General features: G+C 35.7%; 6 protein-coding genes across 6 annotated transcripts; 2 read left to right on the plus strand and 4 right to left on the minus strand.

Annotated features, from left to right (window-relative positions):
- The first annotated feature begins 623 nt into the window (after positions 1-623).
- On the plus strand, positions 624-2,465 carry LOC107194316 (TGF-beta-activated kinase 1 and MAP3K7-binding protein 1-like). Its single transcript, XM_015583920.1, has 6 exons — positions 624-714; positions 783-1,020; positions 1,106-1,238; positions 1,378-1,618; positions 1,695-1,951; positions 2,016-2,465. Exons 1-6 carry the CDS (start codon positions 624-626, stop codon positions 2,463-2,465), a joined length of 1,410 nt encoding a protein of 469 aa, XP_015439406.1.
- Positions 2,466-3,495: 1,030 nt separating this feature from the next.
- LOC107194324 (4-hydroxybutyrate coenzyme A transferase-like) lies at positions 3,496-5,574 on the minus strand. Its single transcript, XM_015583927.1, has 6 exons — positions 5,397-5,574; positions 5,025-5,177; positions 4,717-4,956; positions 4,131-4,535; positions 3,781-4,047; positions 3,496-3,686 (listed from the first exon to the last, which is right to left on the minus strand). Exons 1-6 carry the CDS (start codon positions 5,572-5,574, stop codon positions 3,496-3,498), a joined length of 1,434 nt encoding a protein of 477 aa, XP_015439413.1.
- A 341-nt stretch (positions 5,575-5,915) lies between these two features.
- Positions 5,916-11,075, minus strand: LOC107194280 (4-hydroxybutyrate coenzyme A transferase-like). Its single transcript, XM_015583878.1, has 6 exons — positions 10,781-11,075; positions 8,128-8,280; positions 7,531-7,770; positions 7,029-7,433; positions 6,689-6,955; positions 5,916-6,571 (listed from the first exon to the last, which is right to left on the minus strand). Exons 1-6 carry the CDS (start codon positions 10,977-10,979, stop codon positions 6,387-6,389), a joined length of 1,449 nt encoding a protein of 482 aa, XP_015439364.1. The 5' UTR covers positions 10,980-11,075; the 3' UTR covers positions 5,916-6,386.
- A 1,586-nt stretch (positions 11,076-12,661) lies between these two features.
- On the plus strand, positions 12,662-15,478 carry LOC107194255 (V-type proton ATPase subunit B). Its single transcript, XM_015583845.1, has 4 exons — positions 12,662-12,770; positions 13,209-13,675; positions 13,758-14,423; positions 14,496-15,478. The coding sequence occupies exons 1-4, from the start codon at positions 12,683-12,685 to the stop codon at positions 14,760-14,762; spliced, it is 1,488 nt and encodes a 495-aa protein (XP_015439331.1). The 5' UTR covers positions 12,662-12,682; the 3' UTR covers positions 14,763-15,478.
- Positions 15,479-15,661: 183 nt separating this feature from the next.
- On the minus strand, positions 15,662-19,070 carry LOC107194274 (ralA-binding protein 1). The gene is made up of 9 exons (XM_015583871.1): positions 18,865-19,070; positions 18,548-18,686; positions 17,686-17,936; positions 17,352-17,613; positions 17,105-17,285; positions 16,721-17,035; positions 16,279-16,636; positions 15,947-16,206; positions 15,662-15,872 (listed from the first exon to the last, which is right to left on the minus strand). Exons 1-9 carry the CDS (start codon positions 18,947-18,949, stop codon positions 15,786-15,788), a joined length of 1,938 nt encoding a protein of 645 aa, XP_015439357.1. The 5' UTR covers positions 18,950-19,070; the 3' UTR covers positions 15,662-15,785.
- Positions 19,071-19,226: 156 nt separating this feature from the next.
- On the minus strand, positions 19,227-26,086 carry LOC107194233. Its single transcript, XM_015583823.1, has 10 exons — positions 26,052-26,086; positions 25,498-25,985; positions 25,370-25,437; positions 25,067-25,295; positions 24,865-24,990; positions 24,637-24,803; positions 19,909-21,786; positions 19,711-19,837; positions 19,495-19,637; positions 19,227-19,433 (listed from the first exon to the last, which is right to left on the minus strand). Exons 1-10 carry the CDS (start codon positions 26,084-26,086, stop codon positions 19,227-19,229), a joined length of 3,468 nt encoding a protein of 1,155 aa, XP_015439309.1.
- Positions 26,087-27,785: the final 1,699 nt, after the last annotated feature.

A 27,785-nucleotide genomic window follows, 5' to 3' on the forward strand; every position in this document is an offset into this window, starting at 1 on the left:
TAATAATCCATTATTGATTGAATACGAATATTACATGTCGAATGTTGATCAGTTTTATCGTTTATTAATTACGGAAAATTTTGTGCTGTTGATGTACCTAAAGGATATGCCATTTGGCAGGTAGGAGAAGAATTTATGACAGGAATTGCTTTTGTTTTTAATAGTATAAAATCTATAAAACATGTGTTCCAAAAAAGTGGAAACTTCATAGAATAAAATACATAATCAGTTTCTATTAAGCAGGTAGAAAATTTTATTTTTCACATGATAAAGAAATGTGAATTATATATAATTACAGCTTAATTTGCATGTATTAACGGTAAGTTAATTCGACATTTTCTACATTGTTATTATGGGTTTTATTTCAGATATTATTTACACGTATCTTAATTAAGTATATGTGTACACAGTAAGTACGCATTGAGATATGTAAGCATAGCAGAGCAATTAAAAAGTAGAGTTTAATAGTTTGCAACGTCAATTTCAAAATTAAATTTAATCGATTGTTACAGACTTCTCGATACTTGTAGCTGACAGAAATCGATTCTCGGTTGATATGTTACAAACGTAAGTCTGCATTTGATATCAGGAATTCTTCGTTTGGTTTGACTGTATTTTTAATAATGCCAACTAGGGCAGAACGCCCTAATTTAATGCCTTTTCAGGACACTCAGTACAGTTGGACTGATGATTTGCCAGTTTGTAAGCAATCCGGTAGGTATTGTTCCAGTAAATATAACCTACCAGTTGTGTATGTCAATATTTACATTCTTGAAATTTAGGAGTAGGATTTTCTACGAATCAAATTTATCGCGAGGATGGATATAGACAAGAGGAACATTCGTTCGAGGATCGCAGCTTTCATTGTCGTTACGATGACTCGACGTTCCTTTACGGAGTGTTTGATGGTCATGAAGGAACAAACGCAGCAAACTTTGCTATGCAGCGAATGGCTGCAGAGATTTTATTGGGTCAGTTAAATGGTAAATCGACCGATGAGGAGATCAAAGAAGTTCTTCGGTAATGATGTGTAAAGAAAAGCACACATGTTCATTGTTAATTGAAGGAATATTAACATTATGTTTGTAATAACTTGTTATTTTAGACAGGCATTTATAGCTGTAGAACGAGGGTATCTAGACTCTATTGGTGATCTTCTGGCTGAACGAGCCAGCCTGCAATTTGATATACCTGATGGTTTAAATTCTTACGAAACATATCAAAAATTTCCTCATTTGGTTAGTGTTAGTTAGTTTTCTTACAAATATAGATATATGGAAGAGAAAACTAGTTAATAAATACAGTTTCCTTCCAATTACTGAAATATTTCTTTCTTAGTGAGAGGAATCATAAAATGCATAATACATTTTCATACAGGTTGATAAACTGAACTCGTTGAATTGTGAGCTATCAGCAGGAGCTAGTGCAGTTGTAGCTCTTGTATATGGTGGAAGGTTATATGTTGCAAATGTTGGTGACAGTAGAGCTTTATTATGTAAAACAGACAGTAATCAGGTGTTAAGAGTTGTACAGTTAAGTGTTGATCATGATTTAAGGAATGAGGATGAATTGTTACGATTAGCTCACTTAGGACTAGATACTGATTCCATAAGACAAGGTAGTTTAATAATGTCGGAATTAATTTTTAAATGATTTATAGTTAATAAAATATTTAAAATTAATTTATATGAAAGGATCTCATCTTGGAAATCAAGAAAATACACGTTGCCTTGGAAATTATCTTGTTAAGGGAGGTTATAGAGAATTTGAAGAATTGGCAACTGCCACAGCAGAGCCCATTATTGCTGAACCAGAAATTCATGGTGGAATAGAGCTTGATGAATCGTGCAGGTTCTTATTACTTATGTCCCGAGGTCTTTATAAGTCATTAGAAGAAGCAACTGGTACTGATCAAGTTAATAAAGAATTAGCACTCATAGCTGTTGAACAGGTATGAAACAATTGCACGTTATTATATCATTGTACTATGACAAGCTTCATGAAATGAATTTCAGTTTCGTGTACAGTCTACATTGACTGGAGTCGCTCAAGCTGTTGTAGATAAAGTTGTAAGAATTCATCATGATATAAATATGAGTATCTCCCAAAGTACAGTGACTACTGGTAAACGAGACGATATAACTCTTCTCGTACGGAATTTTAATTTTCCGCTTTTGAACGCATTAAAAAGTCCAACCAGTCAGTCGGTTAGATTTAATCCGATTGTGGAAACTGCTCCGATAATAACAATGCCAGAGAATGAGGATTATTCAAGTACAGGACTTACAGATGAAAATTTGGATGGATCGACAAGTGAAACTTCAACATCAGATATGTATCCTCCTGGTGCAAAGCGAACAGATCGAAACGCTAGGATTAAGTCTTACGTTAATTTTTCCGAATATTATGAAAATGTAGAGAAGAGACGACGAGAGGGAACTTTACCCGAAGGCATAAATTTCTAGCAAGATAGGCTTCAATTTTTAAATCTAGCAATGTATTTATAAATTAAAACTTCTATTATGTTTGTACATATTTATTTTGTATACATATCTTTCAAATAAAATATCAAAAATATCTGTGTATAACTGCTCAAACCATATACAAGAAAGTGTTCATTATAAATAGTATATCAATTATAAATCTTAGTATTTTTTTTTTACCTACACAAAATGGTACTCGATTCACATAGAGTCAATTATTTATGAGAGGACATGAACATTTTAAACTGATGCGAAAATCTAGTAGTATTCGAATCTCAATACTGAGACAAATTAAATTTTTTAGAATTTAAACTTTCGTATATACTATGAAATCAAGTGTTTGGGCCATGCGTCCAACGATACGTAACTTACACATTCACATATACAGGATATTTGGCTATTGGTGTAAGAATCTTTAATAGGCGATTTTACATATTAGAATGAAAGAAAAATCAAGAAATGTGTTGGAGGCTTTGTTTCCAAGTTATCAATCCATTCCAACATTTGTAGGTCATTCGCGAGCGTTGGGGCGGCCGCCGAAAAACAGGTAGTAATACCCATTCACTGTTTATGCACTGCCAGTACTCTTCTGACCTTCGCATGGGACTCAAGTAATAGTATTTCCTTAGTTCGATGGCAGTAACCAGGTTTACTGTCGTGCAACGATTCGTGCGTGCATTTTTATGAAGTGTCGTAAGAAAATAGAGTCGACGCGAGTGTAGATGTTACAAATCACTCTTTTGGCTACGAGATAAAAGTGTATATTCTTAGAATATGCCAGTATATGTGCCAGGACTGTCGTGCTCCGCGCTTGAAGCTTGTACGCAGATTGCTTCATTTCAGGCGTTTTCTGGCCCGAATTTTCACCTGTCAATAACTTAAAAACGAAACCCCGAACACAGTTTCGTTATTCTTGATTTTCATTTCATTTCGACATATAGAATCACCCCTTAAAGTTTCTGACACTCAGTAGCCGAACAACCTGTAGAATACATGTGCGTACATATATAAATTACAAATATTTTGTCGGATTAGTTTTGAGTCTGTCGTATGCAGCCTTCTCGAGACATTCTCTATGATCAGGATGAGCAATCTGAATCAACGCGTTTGCTCTTTGACGTAACGTTTTACCAAAAAGTTGCGCTATTCCGTGCTCCGTTACAATATAATGTGCGTGTGCTCTTGTTACTACAACCCCGGCACCTGTTCAACAAACGTTTGCAATTACATTTAAGAATGATAATATTCCAAAGTCAAACTAATTTGAAAAATGTACGATATTTCTGTTAGTTCGTACCAACTTTAAGTACAGGCTGGATTTTACTTTCCCCTTTGCTTGTAACCGACGGGAAAGCTATCACAGCCTTCCCCCGTCCATCTTGACCCATTGCAGCACCTCGAATGAAATCGAGTTGCCCACCAAAACCGGAATACAACTTACAGCCCAAACTGTCTGAACATATTTGACCAGTAATGTCCATTTCTATGCAGGAATTAATGGCAGTCATTTTCGGCTGTTGGGATATTACTCGAGGATCGTTGACATAGTTGATTGTAAGCAGTTCTATGTAAAGGAAATACTTGAAAGTTACGCATAAAAGAAAAGATAAAATGTAATTAGAAAAATCTGTGAAATGATACACGCACCTACAAATGGATTATTGTGCAAAAAGTCGTACACCCGTTTGGTACCAATTGCCAAAGAACTAACCATACGTCCCCTATGCTTAGGCTTCATTTTATTAGTAATGTTTCCGCGTTCCGCGAGATCTACCATTGTGTCGCCCATAATCTCCGTGTGTACGCCAAGGTCTTTGTGATTCCCAAGAGAACAGAGGACTGCATCCGGTATGTTGCCTATACCGAGCTGTAATGTCGCCCCATCATCGACTAGCCTCTGCGCTATAATCTTGCCAATCTCTGCTTCAATTTCATTTGGCGGGGTACTCGCCACGCATGGTAAAGGGCAGTCGTACTTCACGGCCCAATCAATATGACTGGAATGAATCACTGTGTCCCCAAATGATCTCGGCATATGTTCATTGACCTGGGCTGTGTCAAACGAAATAACTTTTTTAATCCAACATATTTGTGCATATTATTCATTGTTTAGATTCGGCTTTTCCAATCAAGTGGTTGTAACCGAGGCTCTGGGGCAATCCCATCGACTAACTGAATTCTCCATCAATGACCTATAACGATTTTTCATCGATTCTCACAATCATTTACTAACCAATTATCACTTTAGCCGTGCTAAGAGCTGCACGCGTGCAATCCACGCTAACGCCAAGGGAACAAAAGCCACGAGCATCTGGCACGCTAACATGAATCAACGCGACATCCGGTATGATTCTTCTTTCATAAAAAAGTTTCGGTACCTCGTGGAGAAATATTGGAATATAGTCTGCTCTACCTTCGTTAACCGCTTCCCTAAGATTAGCTCCAATGTAAAAACTTATGGATCTAAAGTGTTCTAGAAAAGAATCGGTTATATTAAAATTAGGGGACACAACATAGACTCGGAATCACAAAATACCGTACTCTCGAATTCAGGACTTGCAAATGGCGCATCTCCTTCGAGACCCATATGAATTAATCGTACCCCACGTAGATTATTGCAAACACCGTGTTCCGTCATGGCGCGTATCAGTTCGTTAGGCGTCGCTGCACCTCCTTGTATAAAAACTAAATGTTCTGGAAGAAGAAATTTAATGAGTATGTCTATTCTTTGTCCGATCTGACATCATCCTAAGTGTAAAGTATTTTTTAAATAATCTTTTCAAAATGTCTTAGAATCCTGCAGAGAACAAAGTTCCCTAATTAATTAATGTTGCTGTCAATTAGTCAATATTCATAATGTAGTTACAAAACACAATCTATTTAAGCACTTCTACGTGAAACCACTGTAATTACCTGAATTTATAATTTTCACTGCATCTTCTACACAAACCCATCGTGGACATCGCTTCAGTGGTTGTAAAGGTTCTCGTATGTACTTTAAACCGCACATGTTGAACGATCTCTTTGGCATGAATTTAGTGAACGCTGAATTCAACGACTCAAAGTTTCGACGGAAATTAAAGCTGAACATTTTGACATAAAGTATATTACGAAAGTATTAGCCGTGAAAAAATGCGTAAACGGTCGAATTTCGTGCAAGTTCGTTGGCGCGATGGAATATATACTGGAATTACATGAAAATTTGGAAAACACATAATCTAAACGATTTCATTGATTTCAGATATCACTTCACACCAGATCGCATTAGATCTGTTGCCATCTCCACGCTAAGTAATTTGAACGTCGCATTTGCCGGTATTCGATTTTTCAATTCTTCCAATGCAAGATTTGTCACGACATACGTTACATTTTCGGATACCCCGTAGTAAATTGATTGGTAACAAAAAAAAAACTGTACTGATGACGGAATAATTACAAACGTATACATTCCATCTTGAATTTATTTCTTCGAATGCGATGTGTCTCCAGTTGTTACATTAATTGCATTGTACAGAAGAACGACTTTAAAACTCCATATAAAAAGTATCCATCGTCATTATACAGTGTTCTCGGCGTGACTAATGTTAAATACTCGTTTAAAATTAAAGCTTCTTCCATGTTTGTTTAATAATGAATAATTCAGTGTCTATTCGACAATAGAAGGCCTTCCGATGCTTACTCAGAATGTAATTACCTATGTATATTGAAGATTAGTTTTCGATATTTGTTTCGTCGGTGTACGACTTTATGTTATTTTTATCCCTGGCAAGAAGGAGTAAATTACACAAAGAGTTTATGATAGTTGTCTTCAACGCGAATAAATGTTTATCGGTTGTAGAGAACAACAAATATCGCAAAATGCTATTAAAAAAGAGTCTTTCGGCGTTGCTTTCGGTGGACCACTTATGGCGCTGGCATGACTTTCAACCGCTCGAATGCTGCTTTCTCTAGAGCCTCCCTGTGATCGGGATGGGCGACTTGAATTAATTCGTAAGCTCGCTGCTGAAGACTTTTACCGAACAGACTGGCAATTCCGTGTTCCGTGACGACATATCGAGCAACTGCTCTGTTTGTGACGACACCGGCACCTATTCATCAGGAATAAAACGTTAACGTTTTGAAAACAGTAACATATACATGGCACGCCCGTCATTTAAATATCCGTAATAAAAAATATATAACGTATGAAAGTGATTGTTGCGTACCCAGTTTCAGAACGGGTGTAATTTTGCTCTCGCCCTTGCCGGTAACGGACTGCAACGCAATAATTGGCATTCCGCAACGATCATCGCTGATCGCTGCACCCGTAATAAAATCTAATTGTCCTCCGAATCCAGAATACATTCTCGTTCCAATACTATCTGAGCAAATCTGTCCCGTAAGATCGACCTCGATACACGAGTTAATGGCTGTCATGTGAGGTTGTTTGGCTACTATTTTGGGATCGTTCACGTAATCCACTACCAACATTTCTGTAACATTCATCGTTGTATATTTCTGTATGTGAATTTAACCGTATAGAAGATCTCTTAGAAGTACACGCACCAATGAATGGATTATTGTGCATAAAGTCATATAATTTATCCGAGCCAACGCAGAAAGACCCAACGATTCGGCCCTTGTGCATTGTCTTTCTATTATTAGTAATACATCCTCTATTTACAAGGTCTACCACGCCGTCGCTGAACATTTCACTATGAATCCCAAGATCCTTGTGATTCTTTAGCTCTGACAGCACCGCATCTGGTATACTTCCGATGCCCAGTTGCAAAGTAGCTCCATCCACCACTAATTGTTCAGCAATATTTCTACCGATCTGCTGTTCCTCTTTCGATGGGGCTTTCACAGGGTGAACAGGAAGTGGCTTGTGATACTCCACAGCAAAGTCTAAGTGACTGGCATGAATGATGGCGTCGCCGAATGTCCTCGGCATGTTCTTGTTCACTAACGCTATAAAACAGTAATAAAAAACAAAATTATTTATTACAGATTAATAATCTATGTGAAAGCAGAATGACGGAAAAATTAGAAAGATTTGCAAATTTACCCACGATATATTTGCTATGACTCACGGCGGACCTGACACAATCTACGCTGGTACCGAGCGAGCAGTATCCATGGACATCCGGTGGACTAACGTGAATAAGGGATATGTCCGGTTTAACATATCCTTCCTTGAATAATCGTGGAATCTCGTGTAAGAAAATCGGAACACAATCGGCGGTTCCTGCTTGCACGGCCGGTCTCACGTTGCCCCCAATAAATAAGCTCATCGACCTAAAATGTTCTGTATACAAAGTGTCATAATACATAAGAGTATTGGTATATAATTAGAACACTTCTGTCCGCGGTTGGATCTTTTGTTCCTCTATTCCTATCGTATTAGGTATATCTGTAGAAATAAAATGGGGGAAATGATGGAAGAATAAATGAACACGGATTGACAAAAGTTTTCTCTGAACTATAATATCTTATCTTGACTATTTAAAATTAGTTGGGTGATACTTATTAGATGCAATGGGGAAGAGGAAAGAATTGTCACTGTTCAATAAATGGATTGTAACCATCGAAAGCCTCATCAATATGACAAAGTATTCACGCTTATTGCATTGTAACAAAGAGGAGAATCATGATAATGACATACTTGCAGCTTCAGGCTTAGCAAATGGGGCTGGACCCTCCAAGTGCATATGGTATAATTTTACATTTCTTATGTCACATCGTACACCATAATCAGTCATTGCCCTTAAGAGTTCGGAAGGTGTTGCTGCTGCTCCCTGAACAAATACTACTTGATCTGTAATAAAAAATTATTCTATTAAAAAATGCTATTAATTAAATGTTAAAATAAATAACAATTTTAGGTATGATGGATACAACTTATTAGATTATTTGAACTTAACTTTACAATGTATATATACAATGAATATAAAATAAAACTTTTTTGTGTCCCATGTGCTATACTATTTATACAACAGAATGGATAATGTTAGATTCACCTAAAAAAATATATATATTAAATATAATATATATTATCATCAAACTATCTCTTACTATTTGTCAAGTGAATATATTGTGGTTCATCAACATAATGCAAATATGTTTAGTGATTTTTATTACGTTTTTTTTTCGAGACACTTGGCATTAAAATAAATTTACATTCATATGTAACTATAGGCATTTGAACCTTGACCTCAAAACACTCTGCCTTGGCAGGAGAACACGAATTCAAGAGCTCTTGATCTATTTAACAAACAAATTAATAATAATGAATATTTCCTATGTACATGCGACGTAATAAAAAAGATTGAAGTAGTACAAAAGACGTAGTAAAAAAGTTGACGAAAATTCTTTATTCTTATACCACAATACAAAATCAAAAATTAAAAGTCAAAGAAATATGATATTAATATTAAATATTGTGAACAACATAAATGATTTTGTCTGGAATTCTATACACGATAATATTATACACAGTCTCGTCAAATAGTGTATACTTTCTCCTTTTACTGCAATTTTAGAGTCCTAATTAATTTTTAGTGTCGCATTTTTTTTTATAAAAGGCACAAAACAGATTATGAAACGACGGCATAAATTGTTTACTTTCTTTAACATTCAAGTATCGCGATAAGTTGCCTGTTGAAGAAAGTATCGTGAAAGACGATATCCATTACCGTCCTTGAAATGCATGTGACTCATGATCGGAGAATTCGACCTGTGCTCAAGTCATTACAACTTTAGAATTTTAAATTCGTTGCGCATTCGTGCCAAATTGGTAAAACAGTTGTCACCTTGAAAATACTTGCATCTCGCTGCCATATTCTTTCTGTTCTACAGTAAATTCTCGATGAGTGTTTGAAGGCTCCTTGGCACTGACAATGAAAGGTTCCCAGGTGTAACGCTGACTTTTTAATGAGATTTAGTTCATGAAATAGTTAACGTTCAGTGCCGAGGAATCTTCGAACACTTATCGAGGATTTAAGGTATTCAACAAGATAATTTAACAGTGAAATTAATTTTGAATTCTTGTTTAAAACACTCAAATTGGTTTTACAAGTCGCATGCATAGACAAAATTTACGCCATGATAGTCCACAGGTGGGAGTTTAATTAAGTATATACATACTTAAGACATGCATTCACTTATACGAATTATTTGAGCACAATATCAGTAAGTTAATTTTTCATCTCAAAATAAATTTCGTAATTATAATAAATAATAAGTATTAATTATAATGGTTATTTTTTCATTTCGTGGTGTTCATATTTATTACAAAGTTTATATTCGGGTTTTTCATTGATGCAATACCCGATTGCGTAAATCGAGTATTATAAGCGAATCATGAAGTATTTCGGTGTTTCTATAACAGTATTCCAGTTATTTTGCTCCTGTGTAACTAGACGAGCGTCTTATTAAGTCAATTCTCCGTAATCAGTATTGATTGAGCTAATGTACGCAAATTGTATTACGTAATGAATGTTATCTTTTCGTTTACATATGGTCCAAATCGGCCGTAACAGTTTCATTAAAAAATTCGTCAATTTCGACATTACAGTCGAACAATATTGAGAGAAAGAAAATCCGTTGGGGAATTCAACATTTTGTACGCTATATTCAATGACTGCAAATAATCTGTTATCGTAAAAAAATAGACGTATTGCCATAATACACAGTATATTGTATCATTATAATGATTCAACGGCGATAACAAGTTTCCTTCGGGTACAATATCCACGATTTTGCAACAAAAGTATAAACTTGTAATGCAAAACGGAACGAAGTAGTAATAAACAATAATGATTCAACAAAGATAACAAGTACTTATTTGAGTACAATGTTCACCAATTTGAAACAAAAATGAGAACCTACTTATAACATGAATCACAAAACGCAAAGCCCGCGCGAAAAATATTAACACGACACTCCGCTATCTTTGAAGAGAAGTCGTACGAAATTATTTTATCTTCTCTTTCATAAATTATTTCATTTATAGAATTTTTTATATCATGATTGGAGCATGATTTTTTTTTCATAATTTTAACTTCTTCACTTCAAAAGTTCAATTTTTGAAATCTCATTCTGAATGATCTTGACACTATTATGCCAAGTATATATAAATCACTGACATTTGGATTTATTCTTGAAGTGGTTCAAGGTTAGCTCTTTTAAGAGTAAACACAATATTCAATCCAGACACCTGGTAGATTAAAGATTCCATTGTTTATTAAAGCATACCAGTACGTGCCTGAAGTATCTGCAAAATCTGTCATTTGCGTTGCTAGAGAATCATTAATTACCTGAATCTAGTTCTGCCTGTTCGATAGCTTCGTCGGCGGTCTTGAGCCAACAAGGTTGTTTGCCTGGTATTGGCATGGAGGGCTCTTTCACGTAGGTAAAATAGCTTTTTTTCGACGCTTGGAAGCTACACGAGCGAGACGTGGCTGTCAGTGTGTTTAGAGTTTTCGACAAGGTGATTATTCGTTTTAGGGTCGCCATGGTTCAGATACACACTGTGGTCTTCTGTCACTGTAGCACAAAGACACAGTGTCGAGTGGAACAACAATAACACTGTTCACGATCAAATTGTGCGAAGTGTAGATTAAAGGGAATTGTATTTTATCAAATGTCCGTATATCATCGAACCAGCCGCCACCGTGTCTCACTGTACAATCGCGCCTCTTCGGCGCGAAATTATCGGCAGTAGCTCTGAGTAGCTCCACATCTGAAGGTAATCGCACTACACCGATTAAATTACGTGCAACCGACTTCCTCGCTAGATGGCTATGAACAATATCTGATTCTCACAAGTTCTCATTTACAGGAATTTTTTGGGTAGATGTCCTAATTTTGATTCCTCTTTTTGATAATGACTGAATATAACGATGTAGCGTGATGTAAACACACGAGATAAAAAGAACAGTAAGTCATTATATACATATAATGACCGTTAAAATTAGTTTCTTTTTAAATAAATTCTGAAGATGATCCTTAACAAGACCAAACCCACAATGTTTATCTCCATCATTTGTTGTGGTATTTCTAATAATATTTAATTTTATAACATCTAATGACAAATCCGGTTTTTTAAAACCCCCCCGTGGCGCCATCTACAACGAAAATCTCAAGCTACTAGTCAACGACTTTCCTACTCATTCTGTTAGAAGGCGCTACTCTACTCTTTACGCACAAAGTTTAATATTAATTGAAAAAAATGCTAATTACATATGTGTTCTGATGATGCCGAACTATTCATTGAAATCACCTACATTCGTATTATCATTATTTATATTTTTTAATACAAAAGACACATGTAAGAGGCATGATGGTTCATCATTTGCTTAGAATATGGTACTCATTGGCTAATAGCTTGAGCTCTTTACCGTAGATGGCGCTACATGTTTTTTCCACCATACTTGTCACATACGTACAAAAAGTCAATCCTCAATGTCAATTCAGGATCAGCAAACGATATGACTGTTGGAAAAATTATTTATTCGCAATATTTTAATTATTTTTTCAATAGATATTCTTATGTGAATCCTCTAATTGACAAGTAGTATGAGTCCAGGATTTGAAAAAATTGAATTCTTATATTCGTTTATAAAAATATCAATATTAAATGTTCCGTTTGAATAATATCAATTCAAATAGAATGTTACGCGCGAAACGAAGAACTGTCGTGATGATAGACGTACGCGAGGATTCAATTAACGTGTACTCCATAATTAGAAACAATTTTATTTCGTATATAATTTTTAAGATTTGCAACAGTATATTTTTCTAGCGGTAGGTTATAGCATAAAAAAATTATATTTATAATAAATGTGCAACGAATCATTCAGTTTAAGCCACGTGATCGCACGTGCCCCTATGTCTATCTCTCTCGGATACTTATTGTTCACTTTATCTACAAAGTTGAAAATGTAAAGTTTATTTAATTGGAATATTGTACGACTTAACAGTCACATAATTATTGGAAACTAACACTTTTCTCACACTAAACTTTCTATTGATTCGAATCATTTATTTGAACGTATAATATACCATTTCTTCGATTTAAGTCCAACATTCGAAGTGACCCCCCACTCCTGACGTTTCAGTCTGTCTTCTTTTATCGGGGCTCTAAGTGCCTCTGCCTCTAGTGGCAGTACCTTCTGCTGTTTGGCCGACGTAACAGAGCAGGGAAATCACTTGACAAAATGTATTCGAAAACTATCGGTCAATGTCAAGCCACTCAAGAACATGTTTTGGCTGTCTCGAGAGACTTCATTTCGCAGCCTCGGCTCAGTAAGTGGTTACATTTACTTTCCTAAAATTCACGAGAACGAACTAAGGAAAGAGACACTCTCGACGTAAACTGGGCGTAGCAGCGGATCGATTTGCAACTAGTCAGCTGATCTTAAAATTGTTTGCTCCATAATTGTTTGTAATACCTAAATTGTACAAGATTACACATAGTCTCAATTAGAACTTCGAATAATCAACTTTTCTACTTTAAAAAATTCATTAGCAATCGGATGGACTTTTTAGAGGGAAGTACCATTTGCTCATCATGTGACTGCAGGACATAGATCTTGACATAATAATTTCAACAAATTGTTTTATCTTATTTTAATTACACTTAAATTAAACTGAAACTAAGGAACCCATACAGTTACTTTTTCTTTATAAACAAACATGAAATTACATTAGTTGATATTTTAAATTTATTTCCACTTGTTTTAGCATATAAGACCGTCTCAGGTGTAAATGGACCCTTGGTCATATTGGATGAAGTAAAATTTCCAAAGTTTGCTGAAATTGTTCAATTAAAACTTGCCGATGGATCTCTGAGGTCAGGCCAAGTATTAGAAGTATCTGGTTCTAAAGCAGTGGTTCAAGTATTTGAGGGTACCTCCGGTATTGATGCAAAAAATACTCATTGCGAATTCACTGGTGACATTCTTCGGACACCAGTGTCAGAGGATATGTTGGGCCGTGTTTTCAATGGATCTGGCAAGCCAATTGACAAAGGTCCTCCGATTCTTGCTGAGGATTTCTTAGACATTGAGGGTCAACCAATTAATCCATGGTCACGTATTTATCCCGAGGAAATGATTCAGACTGGCATTTCAGCTATTGATGTTATGAATTCTATTGCTCGTGGTCAAAAGATACCTATTTTTTCAGCAGCTGGTCTGCCACATAGTGAGGTACTTTCATTACAGTCACATAAGTTTGCTTTCCAAGCCATGTAATATTTTATACAATCTGACATTATGTAACTTCGTTTAGATTGCTGCACAAATCTGTCGTCAAGCTGGTCTTGTCAAAGTACCTGGAAAATCAGTCTTGGATTCTCACGAGGATAACTTTGCCATTGTATTCGCAGCTATGGGTGTAAACATGGAAACTGCCCGTTTCTTCAAACAAGATTTCGAAGAGAATGGTTCCATGGAAAATGTGTGCCTGTTCTTAAACTTGGCCAATGATCCTACCATTGAGAGAATCATTACCCCGCGTCTTGCTTTAACTGCGGCAGAATTTTTAGCTTATCAGTGCGAGAAACACGTTTTAGTTATACTTACCGATATGTCCTCTTATGCTGAGGCTCTTCGTGAAGTATCAGCTGCTCGTGAGGAAGTACCCGGTCGACGTGGTTTCCCTGGTTACATGTACACTGATTTAGCTACCATATACGAACGAGCTGGCCGAGTAGAAGGTCGTAACGGTTCCATCACTCAAATTCCAATTTTAACTATGCCAAACGACGATATTACTCATCCTATTCCCGACTTGACTGGATATATCACAGAGGGGCAAATTTATGTTGATCGTCAACTTCATAACAGACAAATTTATCCACCTGTTAATGTACTTCCGTCTTTGTCCCGTCTAATGAAGTCTGCTATCGGCGAAGGCATGACTCGAAAAGATCACTCTGATGTGTCTAATCAATTGGTGAGTGTCTTGTTATGTTCACCTTTTGAAACGATCAAGATGTTGTAAATTCTACTAATCATTTTATTTCAGTATGCTTGTTATGCTATTGGAAAAGATGTTCAAGCTATGAAAGCTGTTGTCGGCGAAGAAGCTTTGACCCCCGATGATTTGTTGTACTTGGAGTTCCTTTCCAAATTCGAGAAGAACTTCATTTCTCAGGGAAGCTACGAAAATCGTACTGTTTTTGAGTCACTAGATATTGGTTGGCAACTGTTACGTATCTTCCCCAAGGAGATGCTCAAGAGAATCCCTGCTAGTACCCTTGCTGAATTTTATCCAAGAGATTCCCGTCATTAACTTTGTCTGTCTTATAATTTAATTTCCATCATCCTGAAAGCTCCGAAAAAAATTATAAATAAAAAATCAGATTGAGGCCTGACCTAATTAGTAAACGTCAGAACGTTGAAAGTTTATGTGAATAATGTTGTGGAAAAATCGAGTCCTACATCAACGAAATTGTTACAGTATTTTTGTTAATCGTCAAAAGAAAGTATAAGTCGAGGAAGTTGAATGAAATTATTTTCGCAAAATTCTACATAGTCATTTTCACAAATTAGAGAATTGGACAATAACGATAAGCCGTATGCTATTAAATAATGTTTTCACAGAACTTGTGTGTAAACGGTCAGAGCCATGTTATACTGTTCAACGTTAATTCTATAGCGCTAATGTAATTTTAATTATAATGTTTTCTGTTTTATTCGAATGTTCGCTTACAGAAAGTGATTGTGTAAAGTGTAATATATTACTCAGTATTAACATAGAAAAAAGAGATACGATCATATCACTTTATATTCTTTTGTCCTACATTCCAGTAAAAGTTTTTTGTTTGCGCTAACGTGAGAAAAAGTTAAGAAAACTAATGTTCATTCGATGTGTCGATGAGAATGTTGAAACTTGTACGGATACACAACTTTTTAAATTGATATTCTAGAAGCACACTTGTTGCTTTAATGTTACATAGAATAGTATTCCTGTTTTAAAATAAATATATAAAATATAGTTTAAATATACATTAATTTGTTAATGTTACTAATGTAATTAACAGCCCACAAATTGCAAATGCATGTGCACAAATACTTACATACATTGAACAAAGAAATATATACGTGTATATACATGTTCTCAGTTTTTTTTTTTTTTTTTTTTATTACTTTACAAGAGAATAGAGCAAATCGAGAAAACATATGGTTGTAGATAACATCTTATAAACTATATATGTTCATTCTGTGCAAAACATCATGTTATATATGTTCAGAATCTGTGTAATTATTTTTCTTTTTATGTAAATTTCAAATATTATTTGTCATTGATTAGCTGTCAAGTCTTCGCTGCTAATTGAATACGGAGTTCGATGCAAGCATCCTTTTCTTCTATGATACTACGAATTAAAGTGGTCATTTTTTTCTGAAATCAAACAAAACGATGATATAAATACTGATTAAAAATGATTGCATGCAATTATACACGATGATGAATACCTCCAGTAATTGGTTCTCTTTGACTAATTGAATCATGGCTGTTAATTCAGCTTCATTCGGCGAATATGGTCGCTCCTGTTTTTCTGGTCTCTTTTTCTCCGGGCCTAGTTGTAACAATATTTCAGTTAGTCGTTTAATTTCATTTCTTTCTTGTTTGATTCGCGACTTTAGTAACGCCTGCATATTTAGCAATGCTTCGTAAATTAAACTCTCTCTCAGTTTGTCTATAGCATTTTCTGGTTCAGATTCTACTGCTGAAACTGAAATGATGGTCTCAGTCACAGTAAAACGGTTGAAACATAGAAAAGATTTACCAAAAAGTTTCTCCATACCACTTTCGTTTGTCCTAGATGTTACAGTACTTTCTTGTTCATTAGATTGCACTGCAAGCGCACATGTCTCGCCAGAATCAACGATATCCTTATCGATGGTCTGACTATTTCTTTCGTTTTGATTATTATTTGTACTTATTGGTTCCTTATTGTCTTCCGAGGTGTGTATTATGTTATTCCTCTTCAACGTCGACGTAGACGTCGTCTGGCTTTCGGATTTTACATGTGCTGAATCATCATTCTCAATTTTAGACTTCTGTACATTCGATTCAACTACATTTTCATCGTTTGATTTTACTTCTTCATCTATGCTTTTCTGTGTAGCTCCTTCCATTTTTTGAACCGTTTTATATTTTCTCTGAGGGAAGAAAACAATTTTACATTTATGCATCGCACAATTCGTATGCATACTTGTAAGTCTAATTCATTAGGGAAATCTGACCTTCAACTGTGTTATCATACGCTGTACTTCCCACAATTGTTCTTCGCGTGATTTAGTAACAAAACCTGCATTCATTTGCATATGTATCTGTGAGAGCAATGATTCCTGCTTAGACAATTCGGCAGCAATACTTTCTACAGACTCTGGAAGATTAACACTGCCAGATGAGAGTGGTGGAATATACTTTGTTAACTGTACATTTGGAAAGAGAGCTTTGCAATGAAACAACAAAGCTAGTAACAATCTATGACTCATTTGTAAGACAGGACTTAATGTCATTGAAATGGTTTGAGCATTCATTTTTGTTGTTTTCTCCTGAAATACAGTTTCGTATGAAGTAAATATACATACATATTATACTCCAAATGTCACTGTTCAACGTACTCGTGCCGTGACATGATCTAAATGCAATATGACCCATGCGAGAAGAACCTTGTTGCACTCTGGAAGTTGTTGAGTTAGCTGTATCAATTGTGCTTCCCTCTGAGCAACATCTTTTGTGGATGCTGCTTGCTCAAACCTGGATATCATTTCGCTGTTCTCCAATACAGGTTCTGGTAGCTCTCTATAAACGTTCTATGTTAATGTGTTTATTTTAAACTATCTTTCTTAAGAATTGTAAACTACGAACCTAAGAAATAATATCAGCAAGCTCGTAGCTATTATGGGTTCAAACTCAGACATATTTACAGGGTCCCTGTTATTATATAATTTTTTCAAGTACTGCACTTTCGATTTTACTCCTGGAATTTTGTACAAACCCTCTATATTCATTCCGTATTCTTCCACGAAATCGATACAGTCTCTTACAACTAAGGGCAGTTCAACACCATCATGGCAACGGCTTCGTTCTACTGCTAAATACAGACTAACACCGAATATTGGTTGCTCCTCTGAATGGAAAAGTTTAACTATAGTAACAGAAACAAGAAAGTACTCTAACAATATATATTTATATATCTTGCCTCCAATATCTAGACAGTCTTCCCCGATATGCTTTCCTTTTTTACGATCCTTCAATTTTTGTTTAGCTTTGTCTTTCTCCTTCTCTTTGCGCTTCTCTTTGTCTACATCTTTTTCATCCTTGTCTTTCTTTTTCTTATCCTTCTCTTTTTCAGCATCCTTTTCCTTTCCTTCTTTTTCTCTGGATTTCTCTCGTTTCTCCTTCTTTGAAGGGAATTTAAAAGCTTTGGTCTTTTTCAATTTTGATGGACTTCTGTGAGTTAAATCTCATGTTAGCTCTAATAATATAGTAATAACATAAAGTATGTTGCAATAAACTCTCTCTCTCTCTCTCTCTCTCTCTCTCTCTCTCTCTCTCTCTCTCTCTATTTCTCAATTTGTGGCTTATTCATCATCTCTTTGTGCATAGAGCACAATCACTTTTATCATAAAATACACATTCACTATTGAATTAAAGATCACGATAATTAACAATATTAAATCATATATGTTAGATATGAGCTTGTTTTCCATTTGAAAGTAATTTGTTTTGAATTATTAACTAATCATGTATAAGACATGAATCAATACAAGTAACTCTAGATCTATGTGAACCTTATTAGCATGACAGTGCTATCAATATGTGAAAATTAAAATAACTTTGTGGCATTATTTTAATTCTGTGGGAAATGACATTGACAAGTGTTTATAACACTAATCACTCAGGAAAGTATTAGAAAATGAAACAAATGTTCGAATGAATGTAATTTATTACTAAAAATTCTGGAGTAAACATGAACATGACTTCCAATACAAAAGATAGAATGGACGAATAAGCTTCAAATTAAGTTTCTAATGTGTAAAAAATGACATGAAAAATGTTACTTTGTCTCCTGATCCTCGTCGGGCGAACTTTCGCCTTCTAAGGTGGCATACCCTCGATCCTTTCGATCTTTTTTTTCTTTTCGTTTACCGCCCAGGAGTTCTTTCTTGGAATGTTTCTCGTGTCCACCATCATCACTAACTAAAAATACATGCACACGAACACGGAACAATTAATACAAATACTATTCAGTGTCAACGTGTCATTGAGGGGGAAAAAAGGATTCACGGCATTTGATATTTTCACTTGCATAACCTCTTTCTTAACAGGTACCTAATGCCATAAAAAAATAATTAATTCGGTGAACTACGATACATACAATCGCTTTCGTTATTTTTCTTAGCTGATTCTGACGCGTACAATCCAGGAAATTCTTTTTCTACATCGGGGCTTTCGAAGTCCATTCTCCGTCACTTAAGTCCCTTTAACCGACTTAAAAATCTGGTGTTAAACTATCGATTATTTTGTTCGAGGTCACCATCTCGATTGTTCAAAATTATTTACACGTGAATCGATTACTTAAAGCCCGCGAAATCTTACCGTTCGAATATTCATCGTTCTTTACTTCTTACTTTAATATTTTTATTTAGCGCTCGATAAAGAATGATTCCTTTATTTTTTTTTAGTATTCCAAGTATTTTTTTTAAGTGTTCCAAGTATTTTTTTCAAGGATGATGATTTTTAAGTCGTTCCTTTCCGCACATCAGAACGAAACCATGGTTTAAAAACATAGCCATCAGCTTCTTTGCCGGCCATGTAACTAAAGAACGCTCGTTTGAATGACAGAGATGGAAATTTTCCATAATCCATCGTGTTCCACAGTGATCGTGCAAATACGACACGATTTTTACGGACTTCGCTATGGAATATTGCCTTGTTTCTTGCTATCTACAAACGAATAAAATGAAGCGTTTCATCTAAATATAATCAGTCTCTAGAATAAACAGACCTTTTCTTTCATTCTCTCTATATCACTGAAAGTCAAGTTTCTAAGTTGAAATTTCGTCATGTTCAGTGATGGGGGTTCAAGTTTGGATAATTTTTTAGCACTTAGCGAATTCCACATCATGAGACTCCTTTGCAAGGATTTCTCTAAGAAAATCATATTAAAAAGTGGTATAATATATTAACTGTATTTTATATAAAATACGAAAACCTTACTTACCTTTATCCGCGTCAGTGAGAGCAAACCCTTCTCTATACATTAACCAATATCTCAATTGCGGCAATAAAAAGCATTTTGGTAACTTTGCAAATAAGAATCCTTGTGCTGCCATTTTCATTAGCTCATTCTATTCATTAAATTAACTTTACATTATTATATTTATTAATAAACACATAGCTAATAGAAAAATTACTTTACCCTTACTACGATAATTAATTCAAAGTCAGCTGCAATTTCCACTTCTTCTTCTTCTGCGTCAGATGCCTCTGGTACTTCTGCTTTTGTCTCAGCATTTATATTTTGTAAATGAGGATCACTTTCACCCCCTTTGTATTGAGTCCTTTGAAGACTTTGTGATTTTTTCTCTACAATATCTTTTTGTTGAGCTTCACGAGGTGCATGTGAACCTTTTAGTAGATTTTCATCATTTCTAACATTTCCCACCTTCTTTTGTGGACTTATTATTTTCGTTACAGAATTTCCCTGCGTTTTTGATCTCTTGTTATTTTCTTTAATCTTAGAATCATCCGTAATGGATTTTCTTTGATGTTTTGTCTGTTTAGGAAGACCTGTCGCTCTGCTTCTGCTTTCTTTAAGCGACAACCGTGGCATTATACTGTCCCTCCCTTCTGTATCCTCATCCTCTGACAAAGCATTTGGATCACAAGTCTTTTTGCAACTATGAGTACCATGCGAATCGTATACTGGTTCAGGGGCATGGATTTGTTTGTATGCTTCTTCCGCAGCCTGTCTTCGTTTCTTTTCCTCGGCCTGTCTGATTTCTTCTGGTTTCGGCACTGGACCAGGAGGAATGTTCGTAGGTGACCAGTGTCGATGTAGACAAACGCATGGTATCTCCTCTACACTTGGTTCGGGTGTTTGAATAGGCGTAGCCATCTGTACACCACCCACTATTGGTTTCGGTGGTTCTTCCGTGTAATTCTCAACAACGCCAGTTATACAATACTTAACATCATCCACGTACTCGTCTTCCCGTGGAATTCTTTTCACCCCTGATATCATTAATTTTGTATCTGCGACCATTGGTTTCGAGGTATCCACGATATTCATGAATGGTTCTTTCTTCATGGATTTCAGTCTTTTCCGGCGTTCCTTCCACTTCGTTTTTTCCTCCTTGTGTTCAAGTATTTTCCTTTCGTATTTACATTCACAAACTGGTCTCTTTATCTGCAGTTTCCTGATCGGTAGCTTACAGCCTACGTTGTTGAATTTAGCGCATTTCAACCAGCAAGGCATAGAGTCTTTGCATCGTGTATAATAATCGATCAACCCTATATCCTTAAGCGCTAAATCCCATCTTTCTTTTGGTGGTATTGCTTCGATTAATTGTTGCCTGTTCTTCTCGAATTCTGCCGTTGCTTTTTCGGTTTCGGTATCTTGGCTATCTACTTGTATACCATATGTGTCTACAAATTCATCACATTCACACGGTTCTCTTTGTTTTGTTCCTTTCGGCATAGAACCTTTCGGCCCGCTGTATTGTTCAAAATACTTCAGATTTTTATCCGTGCGTTGAGAAAGGCACATGTCGTATGGGGATGTATAGAGATCGTATTCAGGTACATATTCGTCGCTCCTGCGTGGACTTGGTGGTGGAGTATGATAAATAATACCTTCTATCACTTGCAATTTTTTGTCATCTTGATCTTTCTTTTTTTTAAGTAACTTCTTGTCGATAACATCTGGGTCATCCCTTTTCCCGCGTATCAGACCTCCAATGTTGTATGTCAGTACTTTCTTCTTATCCTTATTCTGACGACATATGCATGGTCTACCCCCTGGTCGTACTGCTATTGTTTCTGGAGGATAGTCCGGCTCACTAAGGTAAACCAAAGTCTTTTTCGTTGGTAACTGTTGTTCAGACTTTGTTCTCCAGCCACAAGGTCCCTTGTTTAGTAATTGTGTCCTTGATACTTCATCAAGTTTTATGGAGTCATCCACTATACTTATATCCTCATATTCTCTTGCGCACCTTGTCTTGGGCTCTTCAGGAAGATTCACTGGCTTAACGTCATAAGGGTAGATGTCAGGAGATGTAAGCATGTTCTTTAAGTTCTGTATGCGTTTCTTTGGATCAGCATCTATATCATCGACACTTGATGTATCCTTTCTTCTGTGTTTCTTTTTGCCTGAATACAACTGTTTGTTCCCTTTCTTCCTTCTGTGTCCTATAAGTGAACTTCTTCTTCTACTTGCAGTGCCTTTCTTATTTTGTGTATCAACTTCGGCATTCATTGCTATATCCGATGAAGATGTTTGGCTAATTCGACTTTTATTATTTTTTCCTTTATTCAACACCGGTTTGTATTGATGTTCAGGATTCTTGTTTAATTTTCTATGGGATGCACCTCCTCTTTCACGTATAAAATTCGAACTCGTTTTGAGATTGCCTTCTGCCTGAGAGCTCTTAGCTTTTTGTGGGTTTAGAACTTTATCAGGCAATCTGTTTTGAGTGTCTTTCGTGTCAACTGATTTTGTTCCTTGTATCGGTGCTTCCTCATTGGTTTTTAATTTTCCAGAGGCAGGCTTTTTTGGAGACTGGTTCTTGTTGAGAGAAACGACCGATTTCTGTCTATCTTTCTGATTGTTTAATAATAACTTCGATTCTACAGGTAGAGCAGATGGTTTTGGCGAACTGAGTTTCAGCAACGCTTTGAAATCTGTTTCCGATTCTTTTTCTGTTGGTGCTGTGCGATATATATTCCATGGATCATCGTAACCAGGATAAGTGGGATCTGGAATGAACTGCTTCACCTGCTTCTCCTTTATCATCTGTTTGCCTGCTAAACTCTCTGGACTCATGTGACACTTCTTGTCTCGTTTCTTTTCTTTCTCTCTCATTACCATAACGGGTTTCTTCTCAACTTTTTCTTCCTCCTCTTCATCCTCAATGTCTTCATCGTCGAATTCTCCGGGTAATTCTTGTAAGTCTATTTTTGGTTTCTTAAACGGTATGCGTTCGCCAAAAGGACCCTTACAAACTGCTCGTCCAGGTTTCGTGCCACACGGGGGACCCTACGCAATTGAATTGTATTATTATAAAACACGAACTATTTAGTGAATTTGAATTTAGCAAGAATATATACCCTCAGTATCTCTTTCCTTAACTTCTCCTGTTCTTCCAACTCCTGTGGAGTCAAAGTATGCAGAGTACCCCACGGTGCCCCGCAAATACCCATACCATGTTCATCCCCACACGGTTGGAAATCTGCTATACTATACATTCTCTTTTTCTCCGGGACTCCTGTAGCTTTTTTACTCGCTTTCTCAGCTCTTTTTTTCATTTTCGTTATTTCACGAAAAAATGGATTTCTTCTGCATGACTTATCACCGGGATACATTTTGCAGGAAAATGCAGGTGATTCGCCGGGTCGAAACTTCTTTCCGAAGCACAGACCATCTTCTTTCGTCCACGGTATATGATCGTGGCTCACCGTTGTAGTCAAACCTTTAGCAGATATTTGTTGAATAGCACATTCGCACGGTGGAACATTTCTTGGTGGTCTAGGAGGTGGACGTTCGATGACCCTGGATGGCTGATGTATGATCTCCTCCTTAATTCCAGAAATGAAATATTGTGTTTCACCTTTTGGATTGGTAACACCGTTTATCATTAGTTTGGAAGTGAGAACATCCTCCGATGCTATGACTTCCAGCAAATTAACTGTTGATTCCGGAGGCGTTGGTGCAGGAGAATGCATCGCCATAGATCCTATAATACATCTGGTAAACAAAATAGTATGGAGTGTACAATTTCAAAAAGAAATATTACCTCATTTTATTAGTTTTTTATTACTTGTTTTTTTTGCTGTCTTCAGCTATGGTGTCTATTACGAAGTAAGGTGTCTTGGTTTCCTTTGATTTTAAGTATGACTTTCTGCTTTGCCTACAGGAACAGCAGCTATCACATTTAAGTCCTGGGAACACCAATCTCGTTATAGCTCCTATGTTTTTTATCAATTTATTCGCTTCCCTTTCCGCTTTTCGATATTCTTCATCCGCACTTTGTAACCATTCTTGCCACTTCGGAGACAAATTTTTTCTACCACTTGGATAAATCTTTTTCGGTCCGTCCCCAAGTTTTAGAATAGCAAAGAATTTCTCATTACTGTTAACTGGTGTTATATTCGCGATACCAGTCATCTCGTATGTTACAGGGCATGATGGTGGATCATCTGCAGCTCCAGATATAACATAATGAGCATGTTTCTCTCCAAGCCAGGATTTCTTATTTAGCTGTGGGGGTTGTAGAACTCCTGGAGTACATACATATATTCTAATTAACGTCTAAAAATAATTCTATATACCGTATTCATACTAAAATATTTACCGCATATTTTGTACTCTACTGGACCTGATTTCTCGCTAATTCCATTAATTGTAAAGTCAAATACTTTACTTCCATTGGGCAATTCCGGGATATCAAAGACGAACTCTGGCTTATTCATTGCATCTACCTCTTGTTTAGCATTGTCATCGTTATTATCTAATATGTGGATAAAGATTAATATTATATTAGTTATGTGTACATAGTTCAATATTAGATATTTTGTTAATAGCAGCAACGAATCATTGGATAGCAACATGTTACACCACATTTTATATAGTATTTATGCACTGAAATAATATACCTATAATGTCTTTCCCAGTAATACTTTCTCTTTTCTGTTTTTTAACAGTTTCTTTTTTTTTAACTAAAGTGGGATTCTTCTGCTTTATATTCCTAGATAAATTATTCTTTCCCTCTTCTTTAATAGAAGTAGTCTGTTTTTGTTTCTTTTGCAGAATAGGATTGTTTCTGATATGGTCTGATCTATCATCAATGAAACTTCCTCCACCTGCCTTTCTTTGTACTTTAGTTTCATCATTATTATGGAGTACTCTTGTGTTCTCAGACGTAATTACAAGACATTCTTTAGGTGGTAATATTACTTTTGGTATTGGTATTAATTGACATTTAGCTTGCCAAATTTCATATTTATTATAATAAGATACCCAATCTGGACGTAGAAAGAGATCTTCTTCATACGGTGATTCTTTCTTCTGTCTTATTGGTGATGTTGGCGGTACAGCTGTAACATAAATAATTTTTACCAATAATTTATTACCACATTTAATATATACAGATCTTACGTTTAGGAATTATCTTTGGCATTATTACAGATGGTAATCTCTCGTGTAATTCTACTATAGCTTCTGGCAAAGTTAAAAATGCAATGGCTGACAAGATTATTCTTTCGTTACAATCGTAAAATTGTTCTGAAATCGTAAAAATACAACATAAGAAAATCTTATTATAATGAATAATCAATTGTGAGATAATGGAATCACAAACTATATCCTTCCTCTTCAAAATAACTTCCTGTTAATATTTTGTAGATTTCTCTTAAAAATTCGATTGCATTACAGTTACAAATTTCTTGTAATTTTTTAATAATATCTGGTGTAAGCATAAAAAATGTAGATATTGCTCCAATTTCTGCAAGTGTTCTTTGTGTACGTCCTGTTACCATTTCTTCACAGTCTTGTTGTATTACACATTGCAGCATCATTAAGTTTTTCATCTATTAATTTGAAATTATCTTTCATTTTATTGATAATTTAAGTTTCAATAATAACTCAGTAGTATGTATAGTACTTGATCAATGGAAAAATCTTGATACCATCGCGGACATTTGCTCGATTCCTTTTTCATGTAAAGTCTAACTAAAGAAAGGACACTATTATTAGAATTCAAATAATTATTAAATAGATATGTATGGTTACCATTTTCCATTCCAATTTCAATATTTTTATTCATTTCTTCATTATAAGCTTTTCGTTTTTTTTCCCAAAATATATCTTTAGCAAATCTAATTTCATCTTCTAAGTACCACTGTATTGGGCCCTCTTTAACTTTGTTTGTTTGTTTATCACATAAATCATCGTCTGATGATCCAGCACGAATATGCAACTTTGAACTGGTATACTTAGATAATTTATTTACAGGTTGTTTTGTATATAATTTACGTCTGGAGTCTTCAATATCTGACGGTTTAGCCTTAGCAGATTTTTTTGTGAGTTCTGAATCTACGTAACCAGTAAAATGAGTTCTAAATTTCAGAACTGGACTTTCATTTATTGTATTCATGGACATCAATGAAGATTTATTAAAGAAGTTTTCTTTCTGATCATATTGTGTCAATGGATCAATGTTATCAGATGAACAACAGAAATCATAAGGCTTTATGATCATGATTTTTTCTTCTTTGTGCCTATTTTAAAATTGAAGGTGAATGTAATTAAGTCCAGTTTATTGATATAAAAAGTTTCATGTTTACCTTTTGCATCCTGATCTAGATTTTGAGGAATACATTTTTGATTTTGGAAAACAAGTATTTCATGCCGAATGAAGTGAAAGGTGATGGTAATTAAAAATAAAATTTGATTATGTTTTGTACCCCATTTAATCTGTGCTATAGTTATACTTGTGAATTTAAAAGGTGTGTCATGGTTTTTTAAATAACTGTTGGTTTCATGTAATGAATATGTCTACAGATGTATTGGCACATAATATAGGGTTGTAGTTTAAAAACAGAAGAATAAGTAGCTGAATATATTCTATTTATAATAGACTTCCTTAGCATATTTTTCAATAATTAATGAATAATTAACGAACGCCGAACATGAGCGACGGGCGCGGAAGCGTCACAGAAAATGTGGAACATTCGATTTAATTGTTAATAAAAGTCACTTTCATTCATGTCCAACTGTTCGTTATGAAATTGTTTATCAATTCTATGCAATAGTTTCTGTAGTAAATCAGAGATCCCGCGTGGTGAGAACGTGGGGTCACAGAACCCCAGAAATATGCGTAGAAGTCACTGGGCCACGTCAAGCACTCCTTGTTTACTTCATATTTGGACAGGTCTCACGACATTATATGGACAGCATTTGTTTTGACCAAGCACTCGACTTGTAGCTGAAAGAACGTAGATTAATCTCCTGTCAGTGGCAATAACAATAAACGATCAGAACACTGTTAAAATCGCAATTTATTTGCAACGGTTGACACTGTACCTCGTCATGCGTACCCCGGTTAGTCCACTTTGGACAGCTCTTACAGCGTTATACGGACAGCTTTCGTTTAGATAAAGCACTCAATATGTAGCTGAAAGTACATAGATTAATCCACTGTTATCGATAATAACAATAAACGACCAGAACACTGTTAAAATCGTATTTAATCACGGAGTACCACTATTTTTTTACAGGTGGCGCCACCCGCGACAATTCGCTCAAACTGCTAGCCAAATAATACCGACAGGTAAGTGAAAATTTCTAGTGATGGAAAAATGCGAATATCTCAGTAATTAGGCGCTGAAAATGAACACTGTTAATCTCAAATTATTCATCGGGACTTAATGCATCAACCCAATACCGCAGAATCCCAGAATTATTCAAATTAATTATGCCTGTAATACCGCAGCTACCTCATGGAGCGGCAACCCTAATTCGAACGCATTTACACCGCTGAACGGGCATCATTTTTCCTCGTCATGGATTACATTCGAAGTTTAAAGAACGCAGATTAGTACTCTCTGGCAGGTGGGAACCAGTAATTACAAGAACATTGTTAAAATCAGATTTATTTGCAACGGTTGACACTGTATCTCGTCATGCGTACCCCGGTTAGTTCACTTTGCATAGCTCTTACACCGTTATACGGATAGCTTTCGTTTAGCTGAAGCACTCAATTTGTAGCTGAAAGTACGTAGATTAATCCACTATTATTGATAATAACAATAAACAACTAGAACACTGTTAAAATCGCATTTAATCGCGGATACCACTATTTTTTCGACCGGTGGCGCCACCCGTGGCGAAACGCTTAAACTCCTAGCCAAATAATTGGCTAGTAGTTTCAACGATTCGCCATGGATGGCGCCACCGGTCAAAAAAATAGTGGTATTCCGCGATTAAATGCGATTTTAACAGTGTTCTGGTCGTTTATTGTTATTTTCAATGACAGGAGATTAATCTACGTTCTTTCAGCTTCAAACTGAATGCTTGAT

This window comes from Dufourea novaeangliae, unplaced genomic scaffold (genome assembly GCF_001272555.1).
Source record: "Dufourea novaeangliae isolate 0120121106 unplaced genomic scaffold, ASM127255v1 scaffold28, whole genome shotgun sequence".
Lineage (NCBI taxonomy): Eukaryota > Metazoa > Arthropoda > Insecta > Hymenoptera > Halictidae > Dufourea > Dufourea novaeangliae.

Excerpts from the sequence above, each read along its gene's own strand:
- LOC107194255 (XM_015583845.1), top strand. The coding sequence starts at position 12,683 with ATGTATTCGAAAACTATCGGTCAATGTCAAGCCACTCAAGAACATGTT. Across the intron at positions 12,771-13,208 it reads CATTTCGCAGCCTCGGCTCA|CATATAAGACCGTCTCAGGT; the intron begins GTAAGTGGTTAC and ends CACTTGTTTTAG. Across the intron at positions 14,424-14,495 it reads CTGATGTGTCTAATCAATTG|TATGCTTGTTATGCTATTGG; the intron begins GTGAGTGTCTTG and ends ATTTTATTTCAG.
- LOC107194274 (XM_015583871.1), bottom strand. The coding sequence starts at position 18,949 with ATGGACTTCGAAAGCCCCGATGTAGAAAAAGAATTTCCTGGATTGTAC. Across the intron at positions 17,937-18,547 it reads GACGAGGATCAGGAGACAAA|AAGTCCATCAAAATTGAAAA; the intron begins GTAACATTTTTC and ends TTTAACTCACAG. Across the intron at positions 17,036-17,104 it reads TAGATCATGTCACGGCACGA|GAGAAAACAACAAAAATGAA; the intron begins GTACGTTGAACA and ends ACTGTATTTCAG.
- LOC107194280 (XM_015583878.1), bottom strand. The coding sequence starts at position 10,979 with ATGGCGACCCTAAAACGAATAATCACCTTGTCGAAAACTCTAAACACA. Across the intron at positions 6,956-7,028 it reads GCACAATAATCCATTCATTG|AAATGTTGGTAGTGGATTAC; the intron begins GTGCGTGTACTT and ends TGAATGTTACAG. Across the intron at positions 6,572-6,688 it reads TACACCCGTTCTGAAACTGG|GTGCCGGTGTCGTCACAAAC; the intron begins GTACGCAACAAT and ends CCTGATGAATAG.
- LOC107194233 (XM_015583823.1), bottom strand. The coding sequence starts at position 26,086 with ATGTATTCCTCAAAATCTAGATCAGGATGCAAAAG. Across the intron at positions 24,991-25,066 it reads TTTTGAAGAGGAAGGATATA|AACAATTTTACGATTGTAAC; the intron begins GTTTGTGATTCC and ends TTACGATTTCAG. Across the intron at positions 21,787-24,636 it reads TACCACCTAAAGAATGTCTT|AACTTAAAGAACATGCTTAC; the intron begins GTAATTACGTCT and ends AAACGCATACAG.
- LOC107194324 (XM_015583927.1), bottom strand. The coding sequence starts at position 5,574 with ATGTTCAGCTTTAATTTCCGTCGAAACTTTGAGTCGTTGAATTCAGCG. Across the intron at positions 5,178-5,396 it reads AGTGAAAATTATAAATTCAG|AACATTTAGTTTTTATACAA; the intron begins GTAATTACAGTG and ends TTCTTCTTCCAG. Across the intron at positions 4,536-4,716 it reads CACGGCTAAAGTGATAATTG|CCCAGGTCAATGAACATATG; the intron begins GTTAGTAAATGA and ends CGTTTGACACAG.
- LOC107194316 (XM_015583920.1), top strand. The coding sequence starts at position 624 with ATGCCAACTAGGGCAGAACGCCCTAATTTAATGCCTTTTCAGGACACT. Across the intron at positions 1,239-1,377 it reads ATCAAAAATTTCCTCATTTG|GTTGATAAACTGAACTCGTT; the intron begins GTTAGTGTTAGT and ends ATTTTCATACAG. Across the intron at positions 1,619-1,694 it reads TACTGATTCCATAAGACAAG|GATCTCATCTTGGAAATCAA; the intron begins GTAGTTTAATAA and ends TTTATATGAAAG.